At 45.5% G+C, this 22,772-nt stretch overlaps 1 protein-coding gene across 1 annotated transcript; it reads left to right on the forward strand.

Moving 5' to 3' along the window:
• The first annotated feature begins 402 nt into the window (after positions 1–402).
• On the forward strand, positions 403–9,274 carry PIF1 (PIF1 5'-to-3' DNA helicase). The gene is made up of 12 exons (XM_054073132.1): positions 403–831; positions 1,511–1,616; positions 1,691–1,816; positions 2,728–2,881; positions 3,409–3,523; positions 3,597–3,703; positions 4,113–4,252; positions 4,939–5,045; positions 5,820–5,907; positions 6,513–6,658; positions 7,627–7,818; positions 7,940–9,274. Exons 1-12 carry the CDS (start codon positions 403–405, stop codon positions 7,988–7,990), a joined length of 1,761 nt encoding a protein of 586 aa, XP_053929107.1. The 3' UTR covers positions 7,991–9,274.
• The last annotated feature ends 13,498 nt before the right edge of the window (positions 9,275–22,772 follow it).

A 22,772-nucleotide genomic window follows, 5' to 3' on the forward strand; every position in this document is an offset into this window, starting at 1 on the left:
ATCATCATCAGTAGCAGCAGCGGGGGCGGCATCGGCAGCAGAAGTGGTATCGGCATCATTATCGGCAGCAGTGGGGGCAGCGGCATCGTTAGCGGCAGCGGAGGGGCAGTGGGGGCGAGGGCATCATCATCAGCGGCATCGTTATCAGCAGCAGCGCGGGGCAGTAAGGGCAGCATCATCATTAGCAGCAGTGGGGTCAGTGCGGGCGGTGGCACCGTCAGCGGGGAGGCAGGGGCGGGGGCAGCAGCGGGATCGTTAACAGCAGCGGAGGGGCAGTGGGGGCTGTAGAGGCCGGGGCGTCATCATTATCATCATCATCAGGAGCAGCAGCATCGTTAGCAGCAGCGGAGGGGCGGTGGGGGCGGTGTGGGCAGCAGCAGCGGGGCGGCAGCATCCCCCCGCATGGGGGACGCGGAGCTGCGCTGCACGGTGGCCGTGGAGCAGCCGGTGCCGGGCGCTGCTGCCCCGCACCGCCGCGTGCTGCGGAAGGCTCGGGTGCTGCTGGGTCGCAACGAGCTGCGGCAGCCGGTGCTGCGGGTGTCCGGGGGCGGTGGCGGCGGGGCGGCGCTGAGCTGGGCGCTGAGCGGGGACGCGGTGCGGGTGTTCTCGCGGTTCGCGGGCGAGGGTCGGGCGACGGTGCGGGTCGGGCCGGGCGGGGCGCAGGTGCTGCTGTCCGACTGCCCCCCCCACGCCCTGCGCCGCTTCCTCCGCCTGCTGCGGGACAAGCTGCCCGCCGCGCCCCCGCGGCCGCCCCCGCTCCGGCACCGCCCGCCGCCCGCCTTCGAGGCCATCAGCCCCGTGCGGGACACGGCGCGGCGCGCGGCGGCGGCGGTGAGTCCCGAACACCCGCCCGCTGCCGGGCACGGCTACCGGGCACGGTTTCGGCTACCGCTGCCGGTTACCGACGCAATTACCATTCCCGGTTGCCTGTACCAGTTACTGGTCCAGGTTCCTGTTCCCGTTCCCAGTTATTGGCCCCGGTCATCAGTCCCAGTTCCCATTCCCAGTTATTGGCCCCGGTCATCAGTCCCAGTTCCCATTCCCAGTTATTGGCCCCGGTTATCAGTCCCAGTTCCCGTTCCCAGTTATTGGCCCCGGTTATCAGTCCCAGTTCCCGTTCCCAGTTACTGGCCCTGGCCATCAGTCCCAATTACCAGTCCTGGTTCCAGTTACTGGTTACCATCCCCAGTTACCAGTTATCAGTCCCAGTTACTATTCCAGGTTGCCATTCCCGGTTGTTGGTCCCAGTTACCAGCCCCAGTTACCATTCCTGGTTACCAGTCCAGGTCCCAGTTACCGTTCCCAGTTACTGGTTACCATTCCTGGTTACTATTTCCAGTTATCAGCCCTGGTTACTGGTCGCAGTTACCATTCCCAGTTATTGGCCTGGGTTATCAGCCCTGGTTACCACTCTTGGTTCCCGATCCCAGTCCCTGGTTACTGGCTGCAGTTCCTGGTCCCTGTTCTCGGGTCCAGGTGCCATTTACCAGTCCCACCATCTGTCCTGCAGGTTCCCCGCATGGAGAGGCGGCCCCCGGTGATGCTCTCAGCGGAGCAGGAGGCGGTGCTGAGCGCCGTGAGGAGCGGGAAGAGCATCTTCTTCACCGGCTGTGCAGGTGAGGGGTCTGGGTTGTCCCCTGGTAAAGTCCTTTGGCCTTGCTGCTGACTGGCCGCTTCTCACTCCTCCAAGGCACCGGGAAGTCGTTCCTGCTGAAGAGGATCGTGGGCTCCCTTCCTCCAAAGAGCACTTATGTTACAGCCAGCACGGGAGTGGCAGCTTGCCACATCGGGGGCACCACTCTCCATGCCTTTGCAGGTAATGGTCTTGATACCGAGAATCCTAGAATCATAGAATGGTTTGGGTTGGAAGGGACCTTAAAGATCATCCAGTTCCAAGCATGGGCAGGGACACCTCCCACTGGATCAGGCTGCTCAAAGCCTCATCCAACCTGGCCTTGAACACCTCCAGAGATGGGGCAGCCACAGCTTCCCTGGGCAACCTGTGCCAGTGCCTCACCACCCTCATCACAAAGAACTTTTTCCTGATGTCTAACGTGGATCTTTCCCCCTCCAATTTAAAGCCATTAAATGCTGGCAAATAAACTCTCCAGGCTCATTTTGGAGGTTTAGAAAGTAAGCATCCTTTATTATAGAACCAGATGCATGAAGGATAATTCCACCAACAAGACAAGAGCTGCTTACAGAATATATTTCCCATTCACGTGCATATGTTTAACACTTCCCAGAAGTCTCAGGCGCATTCTATTGTTTCCAAAGTCTAACTTTAATGTTATTATGAACTGCACAACAGCCAAATCTCCACTAACTGGTGCGGTACCTGTTCTGCCTGACCTTAGGTTCTTTAGATGGAGAGAGACTGAAAACAAGTGGAAATGATTACACAAGATGATGCATCTGCTCAGCACATATTATAGTTAACACAAGGCATTATCATTTCTCAAGAGAACAGTGTCTGAAAAAAACCATACTATTTGAAAACAAGTTGTCTGGAAAACTGTCTGCATCTTTAAAAAAAATAGTTACTTAAGTGAGACTTAGCTGAAGTTAAAAAACTGACTCTAATTGACCTCAAACCAGAATATTCCGCTTTTGCAATTGTAACTACTTCTTGCACCAATCTGCCCAATAGCGAGGGACTGGAAGCTCTCCCTCCCTTCCAAAAGAGTGAGTAGCTTCCCAAAGCTTTGTTCTCTTCTTCCCTGCCAGGAATTGGCTCTGGGAAGGCACCACTGGAACAGTGCGTTCAGCTGGCAGAGCGGCCAGGGGTGTGGCAGCACTGGCTGGCCTGCCAGCACTTAATCATCGATGAGATCTCCATGGTGGATGGCAAGTTCTTTGACAGGCTGGAGGCAGTGGCGAGGTGAGTGATTATCAGGTTGAACAGCTATCAGAAATTAATTACCCTGAACTTCCAGGTTGCTTCTTTCTTCTGGTTATGTGAATGAATACAAGGCAACCACTGGCATAGGACTGTAAGGACGCATGGAATCAGAAGCGTGGGCAGAACTTTGTCTTAAAATAGGTTTTGGTCATAACCCTGCTCCCCAGCTGTGTCTGTTTCTATTTTCAGAGCCAAGAGTTGTCTGTAGGGCTGAGTCCAGGATACAGCTGTTGGTGCTCTACCCAGCAGTTCTCTCTTGCAGCTGTAGTATGGCAGCTACCAAGGAACCAAGGGTAGTAATGACACCTGGGGTTGATGGGCAAAGAAACATGAATGCTTTGTAATAGCATTGCTTAATTATTAGAGTTCCTCTGCCACAGCTGAGGATAACGATCTTTTACTGCACGTAGTGTATGATCGAATATAATGACAAGGAAGTAACTTCTGAGACCACGTTCAGGTCCTGGAGGGCACTCAAAATTTCTCTTCTCTTCCTTCCTTCTCAGGGCAGTGAGAAAAAGGGATGAGCCTTTTGGAGGAATTCAGCTAATCATCTGTGGGGACTTTTTGCAACTACCCCCAGTCTGCAAGGCTAATGAAGAAACCAAGTTCTGCTTCCAGGTACAAAAATGTCCCTAAGCCCCTTCCGATACTTCAAGTTTGTCTCTTTCTTAACGAGAGAATGGTTTGCCAGGCAAAAAGCTGGAGGAAATGCATCCACATAAACATGGAGCTAACCGAAGTGCGGAGACAGACTGACAAGACCTTTGTCTCGCTCCTGAGTGCAGTCCGTTTAGGCAGGTGAGGAGAACCTCTGCTCACTTTGTAATCCCTGCTCCCTACTGATGGAGCAAAGAGCTGTTTGTCATTTCTTCCCTGTGCTCCATCAGGGAGCTGGGGGTGATGACTACAAATGCTTTAATCAATGTAAGCAGGCGTCATGTGTGCTCCTCTGCTAAAGAAGGACCTTTTGTAGAGTGTCTCTGCAATTTCTGCTAAGGAATGCAACGCATCCCAGGCTGGCAGTGACAAGGGTGGGTCCTGAGGAGGACACTTGCACTGCTTTTCAACTTTGTGTAGTTATTTTCCTCTGTCCTTCTCTCTACAGGCTTGGGGCTTGCACAGCCTGATCCAGCTGTGTGCAGGTTACTGCTGCTCAAGACTTGTTCCTGATCACTTTAAATAATAATCACCTTTTCCCGGGTACCAGGTGCACGGAGGAGGTCACCAGGCTGCTGATGCAGACGGCTGCTAACAGGTCTGAGCGTGATGGGATCTTGGCTACGCGGCTCTGCACCCATAAAGATGATGTAGAAGTGACTAACGAGAGACGCTTGCAACAGCTGTCAGGTGAACTACTTGGAGGAAACTCCTAGCTTTGCAGCTGAGCTCTGCGTGGATGCAAGGGGGATACTGCGGTGTCAGGAGGAACTGGTGTTCTGTCATGCGCAGCAGCAGCAGTTCAGGCTGTGTATGTTGGAGTTGAGCAGCCTGGGGAAAAACCTCATAGCTTTTTGCTTAAAAATCCATACTGTTACTTCTTGGTGTGTAATGGGCTGTGAGCTCGTTACTTGCCGTGGAGTAAGGTGGGTCGTTATTGCCTCCATGTCCTTGCTGCTTCTGTCTATAGCCTCTTGGGAAGGTTGTGCTCTATGCAGCCACAACTTGAATTCAGGGCTGTTTTATTCCTACCTCCCTATTTCTGGCCTAGGATTTTTCCTTAGTCTTTTCTGGAGATCTGGTGTTGGCAGCAAGTGAAACTGTTCATGTGCTCAAACTGGTGACTGCTCAGTTCCTGTTTCCTACTGGCCTTTGATTTCTGATCCTTCTCATGCTCTGGGAGATATTTTGGGGAGAGAAAATAGTAAGTATTGTGCTGTTAGTTGTGACAAGGTTTGTGTGAAGATGTCCTACCAGGAGAGCAGAATAGGTATCAAAAGAGGAGTAGCTGTTAGAAAAAAGTGCTGAGCCTCCTGCAGGGCTGTGTCAAATATGTTCAATGGCTGCAACTTGTCACGTCTTTCTTTCCTTAACAGGAGAAGTGCACACTTTTGAGGCTCTGGACAGTGACCCAATGCTAGTGAAGTTGATTGATGCTCAGTGTCCTGTGGGTGGTAGAGTTGAGCTAAAGCTCGGAGCTCAGGTGAGTGAGTGTACACACATTTGTGACAGACCAGCGCATCAAATGGCATAAAAAACAAAGGAATAGCAGGTAAATTTATAGAATGCAGATTCTGTATAGAACAGCTATGCCAGGCCAACAGAAGCTTAGTCTTTGTATCCTTTCTGCTTGGAAACTTATCCAGATGGAGAACTGATTTGATTTGAGTACAGGTCCATGTCTCGTGGACGGTGGTGACCACTGTGACTTTGACACACACCTCCAATGAGGTTTAGAAGCTATCAAGTAGCAAAGACAGCAGAGGCAGTCCCTGCCTGCAGTCTCAGCTCCAGGTGCAGCAGCCTCCTGACCTGTCGGAGCGTGGCAGGTTGGCAGGGCTGGACTCCTTGCTGTGAGCGAGGGCTGTCAGAGTGGAAAGGATGCACACTTGTGCTTAGGAGCAGCAATGTTTGCCTTGGGATGTTGTTCCTTAGGCGTTCCCAGAACCTAAATAGGTCTAGGCTGGTTGGTAAAGGGAATCTGTTCCCTGGATCTGAGCTCAAAGCCGTGGACAGAAGCAGCTCAAGTGAAGTATTTGGTGCTGCAGAAGGATGTAGCCAGGAGTCTGAGGAAGGAAAGGCTGTGGAATAGTTTCAATCAAATTGGAGATGATGTTGTATCCTGCAATAGGGTGATAGGATGATGTGGTTGTGGCCACATAAGCTGTGCTTATGCTTTCTGGCTGGAAGCTGAGCTGTGAGTGGTTGGACAGGCCATAAAGCCAGCGCACTCGGGGATTTTTCCTTTTCTCTGTAGGTGATGCTAGCTAAGAACCTGGATGTACCTCAAGGGCTGGTGAATGGAGCACGAGGAGTTGTTGTAGGATTTGAAAGTGAAGAGAAGGGTAAGTAAACTTCTTGATCTGTTATTGAGGGATGTTGGGGAGGGGAGGAAACCAGAACAACTTATCATTGACTGCTAATGACTTGTTAATTTTGTTTACTGCCTGATAAGAATAATACCAGGGAAAGTAGAGAGAAGGTCTTCTCTGCAGTGAGAGCTGAGATATTATGCAGTGCATCACCTGTAGCTCTCTCTAGGGCCTCTTATGTTTTCTTGTCCTTATTCTCTAGATGTGTATGCTTATTTGGATTTACTTCTGTTGAAGCAAGTCTTGGTATCTTTTTTCTAGTTTTGTTTTGTGTTTATGAGAATATAATGTTCTGCTGACTGCAATGGGTGTTTTTCTTTGCACCTCAGCTGATAAATTATCTGACTTTAATTCTCCTCCTTAAGAAGGTCACAAATGTAATTTCAGGACATTCTATTTACATGTGTGGGTTTTGCTTTTTTTGGTGTGGGATTTTCTTTTTTTTCATGCAGCCCTACAGTTCATGAAAGACTGACATAGGGAAGGAGGAGGGGAAAAAATGTTCTTGGGCTGCTGGCTTCCTGGCTGTTGAGTATCGGGAATACATCCATGTTTCTCACCTGCTTCTATTCCTACAGGGCTGCCTAAGGTTAGATTTCTCTGTGGGGTCACACAGATCATCAAAATGGAGAAATGGGTCTTCAAAGGACCATCAGGAATTCATCTGAGTCGTCAACAGTTGCCTTTAAAATTGGCATGGGCCATTTCCATTCACAAGAGTCAGGTGAGTGTTCTTATACAGCTGCCTTTAGACTTTTATGCCATCATAAACTTTATTTTCTGAGTGAGCTTACATTGCTGGTAAACCAGGAAGGAAAACTGAAAGGCCCTTGTTGTGGGTGAGCTTGTGAGCTCTAGGTTTGGTGTATCTTTAGCTGCAGAGAAGGCAGCGCCTCTTCTCCCATTTGTGATGCTTGTCTATAGCAGTCGTGCTTGCCCATCTGTGACCCCAGGGTTCCCGTAAGGATGCTGCAAGCGCTGTATTTGGTGCTGGACTATAAAGTGTTGATTGCTGTGGGTTGAGCAGGGGAGTGTTTCCCTGATGGCCATCACCATTAGTGACCCTGAGGTTTGCAGTGTACCTGGTGATGGGGCGGGAGTCGTGCTCTGTGGGTGCACTTTCCCTTCACGTGCATGTGATGCTTTTTTTTTCAGTTTAAGTAATACGTTTCCTACCTTTCCAGAAGACTTTGTACACTTTGATAAATTCTCTCATTAAGAGATGCACGAGTTTGTTCCCACGTCACTGTTCAAAGCAGTCCGTGCTGTAAATTCTGCTGCCTCCTGGCACATCTCCTGCTGCAGACAGGACTGGTCAGACCTAACCCAGACTGTCCCAGATGGTCTGTCCGAGCACTGCTTGGGCCTGGCTACTCTTCCAGTTAATCACTAGAAATGAAACCCACGGAGTTTCTTTCCCCACTGTACCGGGTAGATAGGATTTGTGGAGTTTTATGCGAGAGGCTCATTGGAGTTGGTGGATCCCACTGCCTGCTGACTGTTGAAAACCATCCTTTTCTTTCTTCCCCTTCTCAACCCCCCGTCTTTTAATCAATTACATCGTCAATTACACCATCCTCTGTTTTTATCAAACCATACGCTGAGGATGACAGACTCTCAGGACAGGTTAATGTTGACACAGCACGATGTTCTTTGTTTGTCTTGTTTCAAGCTTCTCCCTGTCTTTGATAGGGCATGACTTTAGATTGTGTGGAGATCTCCTTGTCTCGCGTCTTTGAAAGCGGGCAGGCTTATGTAGCCCTTTCTCGAGCTCGCAGCCTTGAAGGTCTCCGTGTTCTGGATTTTGACCCCAAAGTGGTGAGAGCTGATCCTGCTGTATTGCAGTTCTACAGACAGCTGAAACGTCATCAACTTCTAACCCAGGTAAAGAAAAATCTCATGCTGGCCCAAGGGAGGCTCGAGGCTCTTTAGTCCTTCTCTTCCAGTAACGACTGAAGGTGCACACAAGAATCTCTTGGGTTTTTTTCTCTTTTCTCCTCCCCAGGATTCCTTACACTCTCAATCAGATGAGAAGGAGAACTGGAAATGCAGCTGAGATGCTCTTCTAGCCTCTGCGAGGCAACAACACGGAATGCTGCTTTGCACCAATCTTGTTTTGAATATATCTGACAACGTTGATGAAGTCAAAGGAATTTTTTTAACATTTCCTTTGTTCCGCTGACTCCAGATGTGTGGAAGTCTTCGTGCCTCTGAAATTCAGAAGATTTCTGTTGCCCCTTTCTGGGCCCGCAGTCTTGAGTTCTTCTGTGTCACAGATGCAACTCTAGCAAATGCAATGACTGAACAAGGACTTATCTGAGGGACCTTCCTACACTTCTATCCTGCCTGCCTGGTTGCATTTTGTTCTCCACATATGCAGACTGAAAGTTGTGTGTTTTTCTTTCAGTTATGCCATGGCTGAGACAGAGCAGGTGTCCTCTTTGCCTGGATGGAGTAGACCTGTTCACAAGAGCTGCTGACACACGGGAAAGCAGTGCGAGGTATCTGCAATGCACAGGTTTGATTCTCCTGCAAGCGAGGAGCTGCCAGGAGCCAGGCTGTCACTTTAGAGCATGCTGGGGTGTTCGTGCCTTCCAGATGTTTAACATCAGGAATTTTTGCATAACTTCATTCCTAAGCTGAACTAAGAGTCTTATAGAGTGCCTGTTATGCTGATACATAGCCTTTTAATTAGTCTGTTGTGTTCAACAAGATATAATTTTATTTTTTTAACCTTTAGAAATGAGCTGTTAAAAATAGGAACAAACCCTATATCTTATACCCATGATTATGGAACTACATGAATAATGAAGATCCATTACCCCGCTAGCAAGAAGGGAGTGAGAAGAGATGGGTGCTTGTGGGAATCCTTGTTTAAACACAAGGTTCGCTCAAAGAGGGGGAGTTTCTGCTGGAGATGACCCATGTGACCGAGAGGTGGAAGTTGAATGTGCAATAGGCAATAATAGTGAAGAGTGTGTGAAGTGAGCTGAAACTTCACCCGTTTCGGCAAAAGCTGAAATATACTGTCTTTCCAAAGCCTTAATAAAGGAGAAACTTTGGTCTTTGTATTTTAGCACACCATTTAAGCTTTATGTAACCTGTACAGTTTTAAATGTTTACCAGGTGGTAATGTGAAATATCAACATCCTGCTGGAATTGGTCTCTTGCAGATTATGTCTCTGTAACAAAGCTTCTGCAGTTTGAATGAGTTGAAGACTGCTTCTTGGCAGCTGTTCTCCTTAAAGCCAAGGGAGGACGCTGACTAGCCAGTGGTTAACGTAACAGAAAGCAGACCGGTGGGGGCATTTCAAAATATATTTTTTTTTAAGTGGGGTTTGTTTTTTCTGTGCTTGGGTGGTAGGGTTGGAGGAAGAGATAGTCGATGACAGAACTGTGGGAGTTACTTAGCATTGCTTACTCTAAGAAAGGGTTCTTAATGTATCTGCACATGGTTTCTTTGAAGAAGCCTTGTGGGCAGCAGATGGAATTACCTGAAGCTGGGGCTGAAGTCTGTGGAAGACGAGACACTTCCCCTCACACTGCAGGCTGTTCCTGGCACTACCTTTGGTCTTTCAAACTCTTCATTCCATTTGTGTGTATAAATATTTATATTTTCTAAACAGCCTCTGATTCTTTGAGCTCAACTTAGGTTGTTTATCTGCCCTGGGAAGGAACTGAAAAATAACCTTTCCACGCCCGTGGCCTCGGGAAGGAGGGTGTCAGCTTCACTGCTGGAGCAGGTGAGCACTGGGGTGGCCCCTCAGCCGGAGGCTCCCAGAGGCTTTGCCAGACCCAGATTAGGACATGGACTCCGTCGCAGCCTTGCAGCCACAAGGGAGCTGGGACAAGGGTCCCCTTCCAGCCCGCAGACTCTGTCCCTCAGCTTTACTGGTGGCATTATCTAGTTTGGAGGGAAGGAGGGAGTAGAGGTACTCGGTTTTCAGCCCTTTGCCTCCTGTGGCAGCTGGCCTCAGCCTTTCCTAGCCACCTCATTCCCTTGGCCGCACGTCATCCCTACCCTGCTGCTTGTCCCCATCGTGCAGCGCTCCCTGTCCTTGCTCCTGCTGCTGCTCCGTGGTGGCTGCCCCAGCCCAGCCTCTCTGCTGTGCCACTCGTGCTTCCTGTGCTGTTCTACCTGACCCTCGACACGTGTCTTCCACCTTCATTGTTGCAGTTGAGGTTTTTGCTTTAATTCACAGCCCACCCGCTGGTGTTGTGTCCACCTTCCCCTTGTGCTGGTGGCCAGAGGCTGTGCGTGCCCTAACCGTCATGGGCAGAGTGATCTGTGCAGGTGGGGAAGCCCAGTGGGTCACCTGAAAGCCCGTGAGCTTGTCCAGGGGGTTGGGTTGGGGCCAGTTTGCACTCTTGTGTGTTTTGGGAGGTGGGGTGCTGCGTTATGAGGGGTTGGTGTTGCATTGGACATCGAAGCGTGGGGTCTGAAACGCTCAGAGATGTCAAAGTGAAGTTTGAGATGTAGAGAGTTAAGAAGAATACACCAGGCACTTCCAGTCATACACAACACGTTGATTTATTGACAGGTTGTGTAAGAGTAAGGAGATAATGCAGGTTCGAATCCTTTAACTTCTCTTGAAAAGTTCCTGTACCACTGTAACAAGAAAATATTTCAGGGAGAGGGTGAGGGTGTGAGAGGGTTGACCACGTACAACGCAAATAAACTTTTAATCGTGATCTTATGAAGTAACTCACTTCCGATTTCATGAGTTTAGGGACTGAAATCTTCCCAGTTGTACAGGGGGTTCTGCGTGTGCCGATTTGAGGTAACGCTTAAACAGAACTTAAAGCTGGAGAGGGTAATAAATATTTCACGTTAGTATTAAATGTACATGAAGTATTGTTGTTGCCTTCTTGGAGGTGGAGTGGTGAGAACAGCATAGTGGTGGCTTTTGAAGGCTTGGCAGCTGTCCTGAGGCTTTAAGGGATCCGTCTGTGTAAATTTTGGATGTTCTTGCTCTCTTTCAACTAAAGCAGGTGTAGGGATCAGGGCTGAGGCTGAAAGAGTGCTATATAAATCCTAAAAGAAGCAGTCAGGACAAATCTGAGCTGCCAGGTTCTGTCCCGGCTCCCTCGTATTCAGGGCTGCGATGAGGCCTTTTTAACAGAATAATGCTTACACGTATTTGAGGTAAAGAAATCAATGCAATCAACGTTTCCCCGTCTTCCAATTACTCCTTAAAACGTTAATCTCTCTTGCAGAGGGACATTAATTCGTTTGTAGCCAGGACACAGCTCATCACAGGAGCAGTTATCTTAAGGTTTTTTTATTGCAGTGACTGTACTGGAAGAACAGAGCTTCTCATCCTCTCTCTGTCAGTAAGTAAAATGCAGAAGATCTTAGGAGTAAGCAACTCATTATGTGAGGCCACCGCAAGACGCTTTCAAAATGTCTGGTGATGCAGTTGTTTTCACCTGCTGAGGCAAGGTGGTCCGAGCAGGGTGGATTTTTTCAAGGCCAGTTCACATGGCTTGTGACAAAACAAGAAGGGTGACTGTGGCCTGGAGTGCATCAAGCATGGCATTGCCAGGTGGTCAAGGGAGGCGATTGTCCCACTCCAATCCATGCTGGTGTGGCCCCACCTAGAGTCCCGTGTGGAGGACCTAAATTTACTGGAGAGCATCCACAGAAGGGCCACAAAGATGGTGAAGAGTTTAGAGGGGAAGCCGTTTGAGGAGCAGCTAAAGTCACTCCGTCTGTTCAGCTTGGAGAAGAGGAGAGTAAGGGGAGACCTCATTGTAGTCTTTAGCTTCTTCATAAGATGAGGAGGAGGAGCAGGCTCTGATCTCTTCTCTGTGGTGACCAGTGATAGGACCTGAGGGAATGGAGGAAGATGTGCATGGGGAGGGTTAGGCTGGACATTAAGAAAAGGGTCTTCACCCAGAGGGTGGTGGAGCTGTGGAGCAGCTCCCCAGAGCAGCCGTCACAGCACCAAGCCTGGCTGTATTCAAGAAACATTTGGACAATGCCCTCAGGCACGTGGAGTGAATGTTGGGGTTGTCCTGTTCAAGACCGGCAGTTGGACTCAATGATCCTCATGGGTCCCTTCCAACTCAGGACAGTCTGTGTCTCTCAGCTTATTCAACGTAGAGCTCCCACTTTCCCCCTGCCCCAGCATGGATCTTCCTCACAGGCTGCAGTCCCTCAGGAAAGAATCTGCTCTGCCGCGGTCTCTCAAGGGGCTGCAGGAGAGTCTCTGCTCAGGCACCGGAGCTGCTCCTCCACCTCTGACCCAGCTGCTTTGCAGGGCTCATTTCTCACATGTTTTCCCTCGTTTGTCACAGCCATGCAGCGTTTTCCCCTTAAATCTGTTGCCAGAGCTCAGCTGTGCCCTGCGGTGCGGCTGCTGTGGAACTGGCTGGAACTGATTGGAATCAGCTGGAATCAGCACAGGGAAGCCCTGACCTCACAGATTCCCACCAACACATGAACATGGGAATCTGTTGCACTGAGTATCAAGTGCGTTCACTTCCTTCAAAATTACATCTCTGTCCTCTCCTGTAGATGCCTGGAACGTTTATGTGGTTGGATATCCAGGGATACAGAGGTTCTGCTGGAGGCACTGTGGTGGGTAGAAAGGGAAATAAATGGTCAGTGATGGAGGAACACCATCTCGTGTGGTGGAAGGTGGAGGTAAGAGGTGGCCTGCAGCAGTCCAGCTGAAACAAGAGACACCGAGAGGGCACACAGCACCGCAGCTATGGGTTCACTACTGTCCTCCAATAAATAGGAGGAAATGAGTATTGTCCCTCCTCTTTCACAAACAGAAGAAAAAACATTTAAATGAGTTTTTTTGCCTCAATTTAACTGCAACTATAATGAAGTGACTTAAACTACGAGTTGGATTCACGATTGGTATTTCTGTTACTACAAAATACAGCCATTCTCTTTTCAAATACATTAAGCCCTAAGAAACTGCTCTATACTGGCTAAAGCTTCATAATACGTCTATGTGTTATTGGAAACATAATTCATATGCAGAGTGTTATTAAAACCTTACCAGCTTCCAGTTTAAATCTTTGTACAGTGATTTAAATCCCTTCTTATTCTTTACGTGACATTTTCCTAATAATTGCACATGACTGTATCCTTGCAGTCTGCACGCAGAAGTCCTGTGGTGGGCAGGAAAGGCAGCAATAGTCCTGTTGGTCTCAGATGCTGTAATAAGATTGTGCCTGTGAATTAAATTTTCTTATCCAGAATTACTCTGAATAGATCAAACAAATGCTACTCTTAAGTAACGGAAATACGGTATGTTATAGGCTATGCTCTGAATGCTAACAATGCCATTTTTCTCACAGATATTAAGTTTCTCATTTTGTATTATGCCAATCCATGACATGCAATTGTCTTCTGCTGCTAAGTCTAAGCAGTTCTATTATTAGAATGAGAAAAAGACCCAAATTACTACAGATTGCATTTAGATCCGTAAAAATCTTTCTCTCTTTATTTCCTGTATGATTACTTTATGCTTGTTTCTGTTACAGATTATAAGGATGTTGGATGGCATTTTTTTAGCTAAATTACTGACTAGTACATAAGGTCGTCCTGCACCTGGGTTGGGGCAATGCCAAGCACGAATACAGGTGGGGAATGGATTGAGAGCAGCCCTAGAGAGAAGGACTTGGGGGGTGCTGGTGGATGAGAAACTCAACTTGAGCCAGCAATGTGCTCTCGCTGCCCAGAAAGCCAACTTTATCCTGGGCTACATCAGAAGAAGTGTGAGCAGCAGGGTGAGGGAAGGGATTCTGCCCCTCTGCTCTGCTCTTGTGAAACCCCACCTGGAGTTCAGGTCTGGAGCCCTCAACACAGGAAGGACATGGGTCTGTTAGATTGGGTGCAGAGGAGGACACAAAGATGATCTGAGGGCTGGAGCACCCTGTATGAGAACAGGCTGAGAGTTTTGTTTGTTTAGCTTGGAGAAGGCTCTGGGGAGACCTGATAGCAGCCTCCCAGTAATTCAAGGGGCTCCAAGAAAGCTGGGGAGGAGCTCTTTGTCAGGGAGTGCAGGGAGAGGACGAGAGGGGGACAGTTTTAAGCTGATAGAGGGGAGATTTAGATTAGATATTAGGTAGAAATGTTTTCCTGTGTGGGTGGTGAGGCCCTGGCCCAGGTTGCCCAGAGCAGTGGTGGCTGCCCCATCCTTGGAGGTGTTCCAGGCCAGGTTGGACGGGGCTTTGAACAACCTGATCCTGTGGGAGGTGTCCCTGCCCATGGCAGGGGGTTGGGACTGGATGAACTTTAAGGTCCCTTCCAAACCAGCCTGTTCTGTAATTTATGAAATCTGGTTATAAAAAGAAAATAAGTTGATAACGAGTCTAAGCTAAGCTTCAACAGTTGTAATTATGGAATATTGCACTATCTGAAATTTTTTGAAATCTGTTATGGTGTTGAGAAGGGGGCTGTCAGACACGAACTTATGAAAGGTCTCCTGGGATGAGAGCTGAGGGCTAGGTAGACCTAAAGAGCATCTTAAATATACCATGTGTCTTTGTGTGGAGAATTGAATGAAGCCTGTAATGATTTTACTGTGAACTGTTTATTACAATCTGTTTTGCTAGAAGGTAGAGCTATGATAAAGGTAATGCTGACAAAAGTTTTATTAAGATTTTATTATATGAAGTTTGGTGTTTTAGGGGTTTTTCTCTTATTTATTAAAATAATTTTGTCAGCTGGCAGGTGACTAAGCATAGGAATCACATTTTCCATCTACTCTCTCTAAATCAATAGGCTGTATAAGTTTGTAAGTACATAATATTAGGGTTTTTTCCAAGTTATTATTAACACCATGAGAATTACAAGGGAATTTGCCCAGACTTTCACTTGGGATTGGGAGTTAGCCCAGGTCTTCAAAGATTCTGGATCCTGCTTTGTTTATCGAAAGATCTGTAATTCCCTATCACCAAATATGAGCTTAGAGAGGAAATGTTGTATTTTGCAGATGATGCTGGACATCAAAGTAAAACCACAAGTAAAGCTTCTTAAGATTATTCCAGTAGCTAATGATTCACAAAAGTGAAGCAACACATATCTCTTATTATCTCCAGATGGAGACTGGACATACATATAATAAATCAAATATTAAAAACCTATGGATTAATATAAGAATAGCTTGGCTTAAAAATATCTTTTAAAACATGGAATTTATCTTGGAAGTGGTCATCTTGGTCTTCAAATTGTTCTGTGAAAACATTCCAGGTAATCTACCTCCATGTTTGTGTTGGGTTGGTGGGATGCCTTGTAATAAAATACTTGACCATAATAACAGCAGCTATTTCAACTGATGCTTTGCAATACAAAGTGAATTTTAAAATAGGTTTTGAATCTGAGCAATGAGCTATTATTTAATTTCAATGCATAATGCATTAGGCAGAGGGATGGTACCAGAATGGATTTAATAATAAAGAAGGAAGTTTTGAAATAGTTTGGTTTTCACATCTTCTCTCCAGATGAAAGAGACCTTACAATAACCTTAGCCATTTTACTTGTGATTATAGCAAGCTATGGCTATTTTAACACAGAACTCACACTTAAAATAGAACACATCAGATGATTCATTTAGGTCAAAATGACAAACTTTGGTAAAATATCGTCCCTTTGTCTTCATTAACTGTAATTATTGCTGTCAGCTAAATTTTTGGACAATGCATTTTAGAAAAAAAGGATAAAAATCACTCAGTGTACAAACAATTTCTAGTTCATGCTAGAGATAGAATATTACTTTTGACAGATTGCTGCGTAGTCTTGTGCGCTCTCAGATCTCAAAACAGCACAAGGTCAAAAACATTGTTTCTGATGACCTATGTATTTTACTAGAAATATTGTCAAAAGTAATGATTATCAGATTTTGACACTTGTCCTGGGAGCGTCGTCAAGGACCTCTATGAAGTAGAACACATCAGAAACACCAAGCAAGAAGTCATAAGTGTAGTGCTCATTCAGGACCTCCAGGAGGCACAGACCATCTTACAGTGCTAAGTTTCGGGATCAGGGCACTAATATGAAAATGAAGTATTATCCCTTTGACAACCTTTGCTATGGCTTTGGGGAGTTTAAAAAGGGAAACAAAAAAGCAAAAAAAAACAACAAAAGCATTTATGTGTGACTGAAGAGGCATTGAACTGTCAATGGACACTGAGGCTAGAGGGAACCTCAAGCATGAAGTCTGCATTTGACATTGCTTTTCCAGCAGCAGAAGGCCTTGATGAAGAAAGACGTTACAACAACTCCAAGAAGGGTACTGGGAGCAGGATATCAAGCTAAGGTGAAAGCTACGTAAAAAACTGAAGATGAGGAGAGCACATGACATCTGAAGGACTGTCTAGAATCAGAGAAACTGAATCATTAGGAATATCCAGCTCAAGGCACACAGAGGTAATGGATTTAGAATAGAATATTCTAAATAGAATAATTCTAAATAAATAGAATATTAAATAGAATATTCTAAATAGAATAATTCTAAATAAATAGAATATTATTTAGAATTATTCTAAATAAATAGAATATGTTTCCAGGTTCGATGGACCTATGGGGCTTTGTGATAGTTAAAGTGAGTCCAGAGAAGGTCACGAAGTTGATCAAGGGGCTGAAACACCTCCCATATGAAGACAGGCTGAAAGAGAAGGGCTTTTTATCAGGGGCTGCAGGGGTAGGGTGAGGGGGAAAGGTTTTAAGTTGAAAGAAGAGAGATTTAGGTTAGATATTAGTTAGAAATGTTTTCCTGTGAGGGTGGTGAGGCACTGGCCCAGGTTGCCCAGAGCAGTGGTGGCTGCCCCATCCCTGGAGGTGTTCAAGGCCAGGTTAGATGGGGCTTTGAGCAACCTGATCCAATGGGAGGTGTCCCTGCCCATGGCAGGAGGATTGGAACTGGATGATTTTTAAGGTCCCCTCCAAACCAAACTAGTCTATGATTCTCTAAGAGATCTACGATGATTTAAAAGTATCTGAAAGAGCAGCAGAAATCTCAAGACCATGACCATCTTTCAGCACCTTCAGTCCAGCTGTGGAATGGCTGGAAGTGTAACAGCAGTGGTCACAATGCCTAGGAAAAAGGGCTGGGAGCAACAATGAGACAAAGCCATTTTGGTAGAGCTTGCAGAGCTTTGATGGGCCCAGAAGGAAGATAAGCTCACATTGAAAAGGAGCTGCCGGCCGTGTTCTCTGCCACAGAATGAGTTTGTCAGCTCACCTTGGGGCACCAGACGGACATGCGGTCTGTTCAAAAGCCATTAGGGAGCATTATGGTGAAGGTAGTGCTGAGGCAGCCAAAGGACTATAACCCTTGTCAGATGCATACCAGTCCAATGAAGAGATGACAGGGTACACCCTAAATATTCATGGCTTGGGGTGGTTGCATTGCGCAAGCTGTCCAGACTACAGTGCAGACAGCTTTTCAGAACAGAAGAATCTGCCAGCATGCTTTACTATATCCTTTTTGGCACTTAGGAAGTATGCTTTGTTACAATGGATGTTTTGAAGATGAGGGTAGGGGGTGGAAAAAGGCATTTCCAGGACATTTAAGAAGTGACAAAATATAGGTACTACGTGTAGGCAAATAGGTTACATGATATGATGATGATATGTCTCCAATGACTTCTTATGTGTTAATAGATTTCAGTCCAAACAAGTGGAAAAAAGCACAAACAACATGATAGCACTAGCCAAAAGGGAAGAGGTAACAATCAGTATGGAGCCTAAAGGGAGGAGAGGATATTTCAAAGGAAATTAGTTTCGATTCTGCAATGCTTCCTGATCTTCAAAAGGCTCTACTTTACTTTTACAAGTATGGAGCCCTTTCATTTTATTTCCAGAGCAAGGTTGATGGAGCATATTTTGGCTTTACCTCCTGGTTCATACAGAACTCATCGTGGTTTCTCTGAAATGTTTGCTGGAAATCAAGAGTGAATTCTTTGCTTACATGCTGACAGGGGAGATAACCAGTTCATATCTGTTTTTTCCTTTCTTTAGGGTTTGGCTGGCAGTTCCTTGTTTATTTTGGAATTCCAATCAGAGACATGTCCACATTTCAAAGATAATTTACTTGTGCTAAATCCCCAAATCAGTATGTTCTCTCTAATGAAAAGACAGATACATTTTTTTTTCAGTATTTGTTTTGCATATTTTCCAACAACCGAGGGCAAACTAATGCTACTTAACAAGTATTTTGATAGAAAACACTGCTCAGAGAAAGTACTTGAAAACCCAACTCTTCTTTTAGAGAGGAAAGAAGTTGATCTGATGTTATTGAACACTCCAAAGTAAAGAGCTGCTGTTCCATTCACTGTTTTAAGGGTAGGATTATTATTTTTCTCTTCATAATAATAGACGGTAAAAGCAGGGGGAGAGTGCATATTTTGATCTTAAATGCTGTGAGTGACATACTGCCAGGAGAAAACTTCACCATCTACTTTAGCTGCGTGAACTCTAATAGCAGGCTGGAAGCTACCATTGTTTTCTATCAAATAAGATTTTCAAGTCAGTTCTACCGCTCCTAAGCAGCATAGAGGCTTAATTGTTTCCGTATGCTCCATTCTACAAATGTACTAAACATTAACAGTCCATTAGCTGCCAGTGTGCCGGACTGTTCCTCAATAGGGAACGTCTGCTGTGTTTTAATTGTCTTAATTTCTGCCTTGAATAGGTATTTTCCCAGAGCCAACTCATTATATCTCACAGTCTGAGTGCTATCCCAACTAATCATTTTGATACTTAATACCTTGACTGCCTCTTGGAGCTCCTTAGCCAAGGGGTTCTTTCATAACTTCTCGGTGGATATGACATGCACCTGGAACTGTACAGATGCCAGTGTGAGACAAGTCACGTGGAATGCCTGAAGGATGTGATAAATATTGCATGCAGTGCAAATGGTGTTGACAGAGATATCTGAGGGAGAGTGGAATTCTTATCTAGCTGTTTGAAGGACTTGGTATGGAAATGCACTACCAGTAGTGCTGTAGGAATTGCCATATTGTGTCAGATCATCAAGTTGGAATTCTTGCCCTGAGTGATGCCTACTGTTTTATATTCTGGTTATTCAGAGAATAAAGGACTATGCCTCTATGACTGTGCCCATCTAAGTCACACAAAGAGAAAGGAAGAGCAATAGATTCCTCGCTGATTTGGGTGGGTTTATTTTTGCAATCTGTAACCTCCTTCCTTGAAAGATATGAATACGGTATCCTTGAAATACACACATCAACACAGATGCAACAGTTCTAATCACTGCACTTTAAAAAAAACCAAACTAACTCCCCCCCAAAAGCTGTGCAAATATTCATGTCCAATTTCTTTAACTATATTTGGAAGAATTTTTACCTGACCCATCTTAAATTTACTTATCTTTAGTTTATCAGATATGTTCCCTATCCACCAGCTGAAGAAGGGCATAATTTTTTTATCACGTTTTATTTTCCAGTGAGTCAGTTAAAACCCTTTAAGTTGTTTAAAGTGACTATTGTTCAGAAAGACGTGCATTTTCTTGACTTTTGCTGGCCTTCTCTTGAGTTTCTGTTGGGGCTGTAGTTACTGGGCAAGGTGGATCAGACTCATAAGGACTGCAACTGGGAGCCTGGATGTAGGGAGTAAGTTGGATGTCTTTGGCCTGGTCAGACATAACCGGTGTTTAGATTTTTCCTTCTTATATTTTAAACTAAGCAAAAGTAGTCTCCATGTAGCTTATCAATTTGCTGATTAGCTCCTCTTCAAAGTGAGAATGTTACGACTCAATGACATGTGAACATCCCCTGTAGGTATCAGTGGGACTTTTGCATGAGTGTTTGTAGACGGTTTTATGATCCACAGTAAACATTAATCACATGCAAACTTTAGTAGCACCATTATTAAGTTCTCTTTTATCCTAGAAAAAGCTGCTTTTTCGAAGTATCTTTACTTTTGTTTTCTATTATGACTTTTCCTTCAAGTTCTTGCAAGGAATGTTGAGGATGTGTAGGACCTATACTACATTTCATCCAAATTTATGTCAAAGCATGTCAGAAGCTATGTATATACACATAAGAATTAGACTATTGGAATACAGGTGTCTTGCAGTTTTCACCAACAAGTGTTTGAAAACAGTAACAGCCAGTGAAAATACAGAAAGACATGAGGAACTTGGGGCCCGCTAAACACAATATTGATTAAATTCATAAGATCGCTTCCTGTTAAAGAAAGCTTGCTTAGGCAGCTGCAATAAAAAGAGAGGAAAAGACATAGATATCGACCCTGGCTTTATTTTTCAGTACTCAGGTCTTGTGCTTTCATTCTCAATGTTCAGCAGTGTTTGCACTAAAGCTTTATCGGGATCTGTATTATTGAAAGCTTGTCCTGGAGAGAAGCTCACAACACAATCACCCCAATGGTGTAAATTTAAATGCAGCCTATTTGCATAAATATAGGAAAAACTTGAGGCATCTACATGCTGCAGCAGAGATAGCTTAAAATAACGTATTCACAAACCGCTCAGCTCTGCTAACAACTGATAACCAGCATCGATGCTTAACACAGCAAAGTAATTATAAACATTTACATCCACCCCCTCTCTACAAGGAACCAAAAACATTGTTCTTTCAAAATGTTTTACTGCAATGTATGAGGCTTGGCTAGATGTTGGTGTGATGAGATAAGCTATTTAATTGGGGCTTTAGCACACTAGTAACATGCTTCATGGTACTTGGGATTCGGTGGCTAGGGAGCCATTAAAGATTATCTTTCCTGAAGAACTTGAAAATGACTTGTCCTTTCCACTTGCTTTCCCCTAAGCCTGAATATCCTATTTACCTTTTGGAGTCTCCTTGTTTTTCTCTGTGTCCGGTCTCGAAGGATAAGCTTATCTAGGAGTTGTTCTCCCAGGTTAAATACATTGCCTCCGTGTATTTCTCTAGCCAGATGAAAGCCTCCACTTATCTAAAGGGGTTTGAGGCTGTATTAACTTGTGCTTCTGCTCTTTCCACAGAACTCTGCCTGCATTCAGAAGGCAGCTACAATCAAGGAGACTTTGGGAATTCACTGCTTGAAAGGTTTACAGCGTAGGTTATGCTGCAAAAAAGAGAGAAGAGTTTCGTGTGGATGTCTAGCGACTCTCAGAGGATCTGGGAGCATCCCCCTTTCCAAATACGTACAATCCAACTTTTCTTATTAAATGGCGGGACAGGGGAGACACTCTTATCTTAATAATATTGGGAACACTATGCTTTTAATAAGTTTTTAATATTTAGGAAGAATTTAGTATTTTAATACTGTATATGCTGCATGATGAATATTACTAGAATCATCTTGATAGAGCTGTAGCTGTCAGTGAGTGAGGCAATTACTAAGTGAGGGCACAGAAATAGTCTTGAATCAAGACGCTGCAATAAGATGTCAGATTTATAGATATTAGAGAGAATATATTTCATAATAAAATATAATTTATTATATTTATGCAGACTTGGAAATTGCTGAACAGCTGGGCAGTCAAGTTACAGAGCTGTGTGTGTGGGTATCTGCTTGTTCTTTATCTTCTGCAGTCACAGGATTCCTGCACCGTCCATTTATAGAGATGGGTTCTACCAGTTGGAGAACATAGCAGCCTTCCCTTAGGTGCTTCTACCAAGCATCTGTTCATCAGTCACCCTAAAATCGCAGCTCTGAGACACTACTGCCCCACTTATCAACTCTTTACCCTCTACAGTTTTTCTCACCCCAGGATTCTTGGAGTGCTGAGTTTTCTGCCTTTCTGAGGAGGGGGACATGGAGGATATAGAATCATAGAATCACCAGGTTGGAAAGGACCCACCGGATCATTGAGTCCAACCATTCCTAACACTCCCTAAACCATGCCCCTAAGCACTTCATCCACCCGTTCCTTAAACACCTCCAGGGAAGGTGACTCGACCACCAACCTGGGCAGCCTGTGCCAGTGAACTTTTTTGGAGCTTCAGGCCATTCCCCCTTGTCCTGTCCCCTGTCACTTGGGAGAAGAGCCCAGCTCCCTCCTCTCCACAACCTCCTTTCAGGTAGTTGTAGAGAGCAATAAGGTCTCCCCTCAGCCTCCTCTTCTCCAGGCTAAACAACCCCAGCTCTCTCAGCCGCTCCTCTTAAGACTTGTTCTCCAACCCCCTCACCAGCTGAGGCTTATTTTGTTGGCTTCAACTTGTTTTCCGACAATGCTTCCCTCTTGCGGACAGTTATTGTCTTCCATTCTTTCATCCCACTGGCAGGTTTTCTGTGCCTCAGGATAGTCTTTAAATCTAAGAACCTGATCTTCTGAGGTGCTGATCTCCTACCATTCCACCTGGCTTCAGTTGGCATTTTGAGTGCTCAGCAGTACTGAAAATCAGCCTCCCGGGGTGTAGCTGGTGGCGTGTGCTCTGTATTAGCACTTGCTCTGGCTCTCTTGTGCTGGTTTGCTGCTCTAGTAGCTTTGAATTTTCTTAGGTCACTAAGTCACAATTCAATTCCTACTAGAGTTTATGGTGGTATGGGAAAAGTTTGACTTGTGTGAGGCAAACGGAAAGTATGTACTGGGTCTGAGTTCCTATTTGTTTTACCCTTCCCTTCCTGTCACCCTCTAAGTTAGCGACCTGAAGGGTAAACTCCTCTACAGAAGAAGCAAAATATTTTGTTTTAAACTCTGTTTCCATGACGTGATGAGTTGTTCATCACTACTGTTTATACAAGCTTTTTGAATTTGAACTCAGAGGACTAACTGCAGTTGATTTTTTTGTTCTCAATTTTCCCTAACATAATTTTCCTAACATGTGTCCAGTTATCCAGATTCTGTTCACAGAAAGAGTCATTGGGCACTGGAACAGCTGCCCAGGGAGGTGGTCAAGTTGCCTTCCCT

Source organism: Cuculus canorus, chromosome 8 (assembly GCF_017976375.1).
Source record: "Cuculus canorus isolate bCucCan1 chromosome 8, bCucCan1.pri, whole genome shotgun sequence".
NCBI lineage: Eukaryota > Metazoa > Chordata > Aves > Cuculiformes > Cuculidae > Cuculus > Cuculus canorus.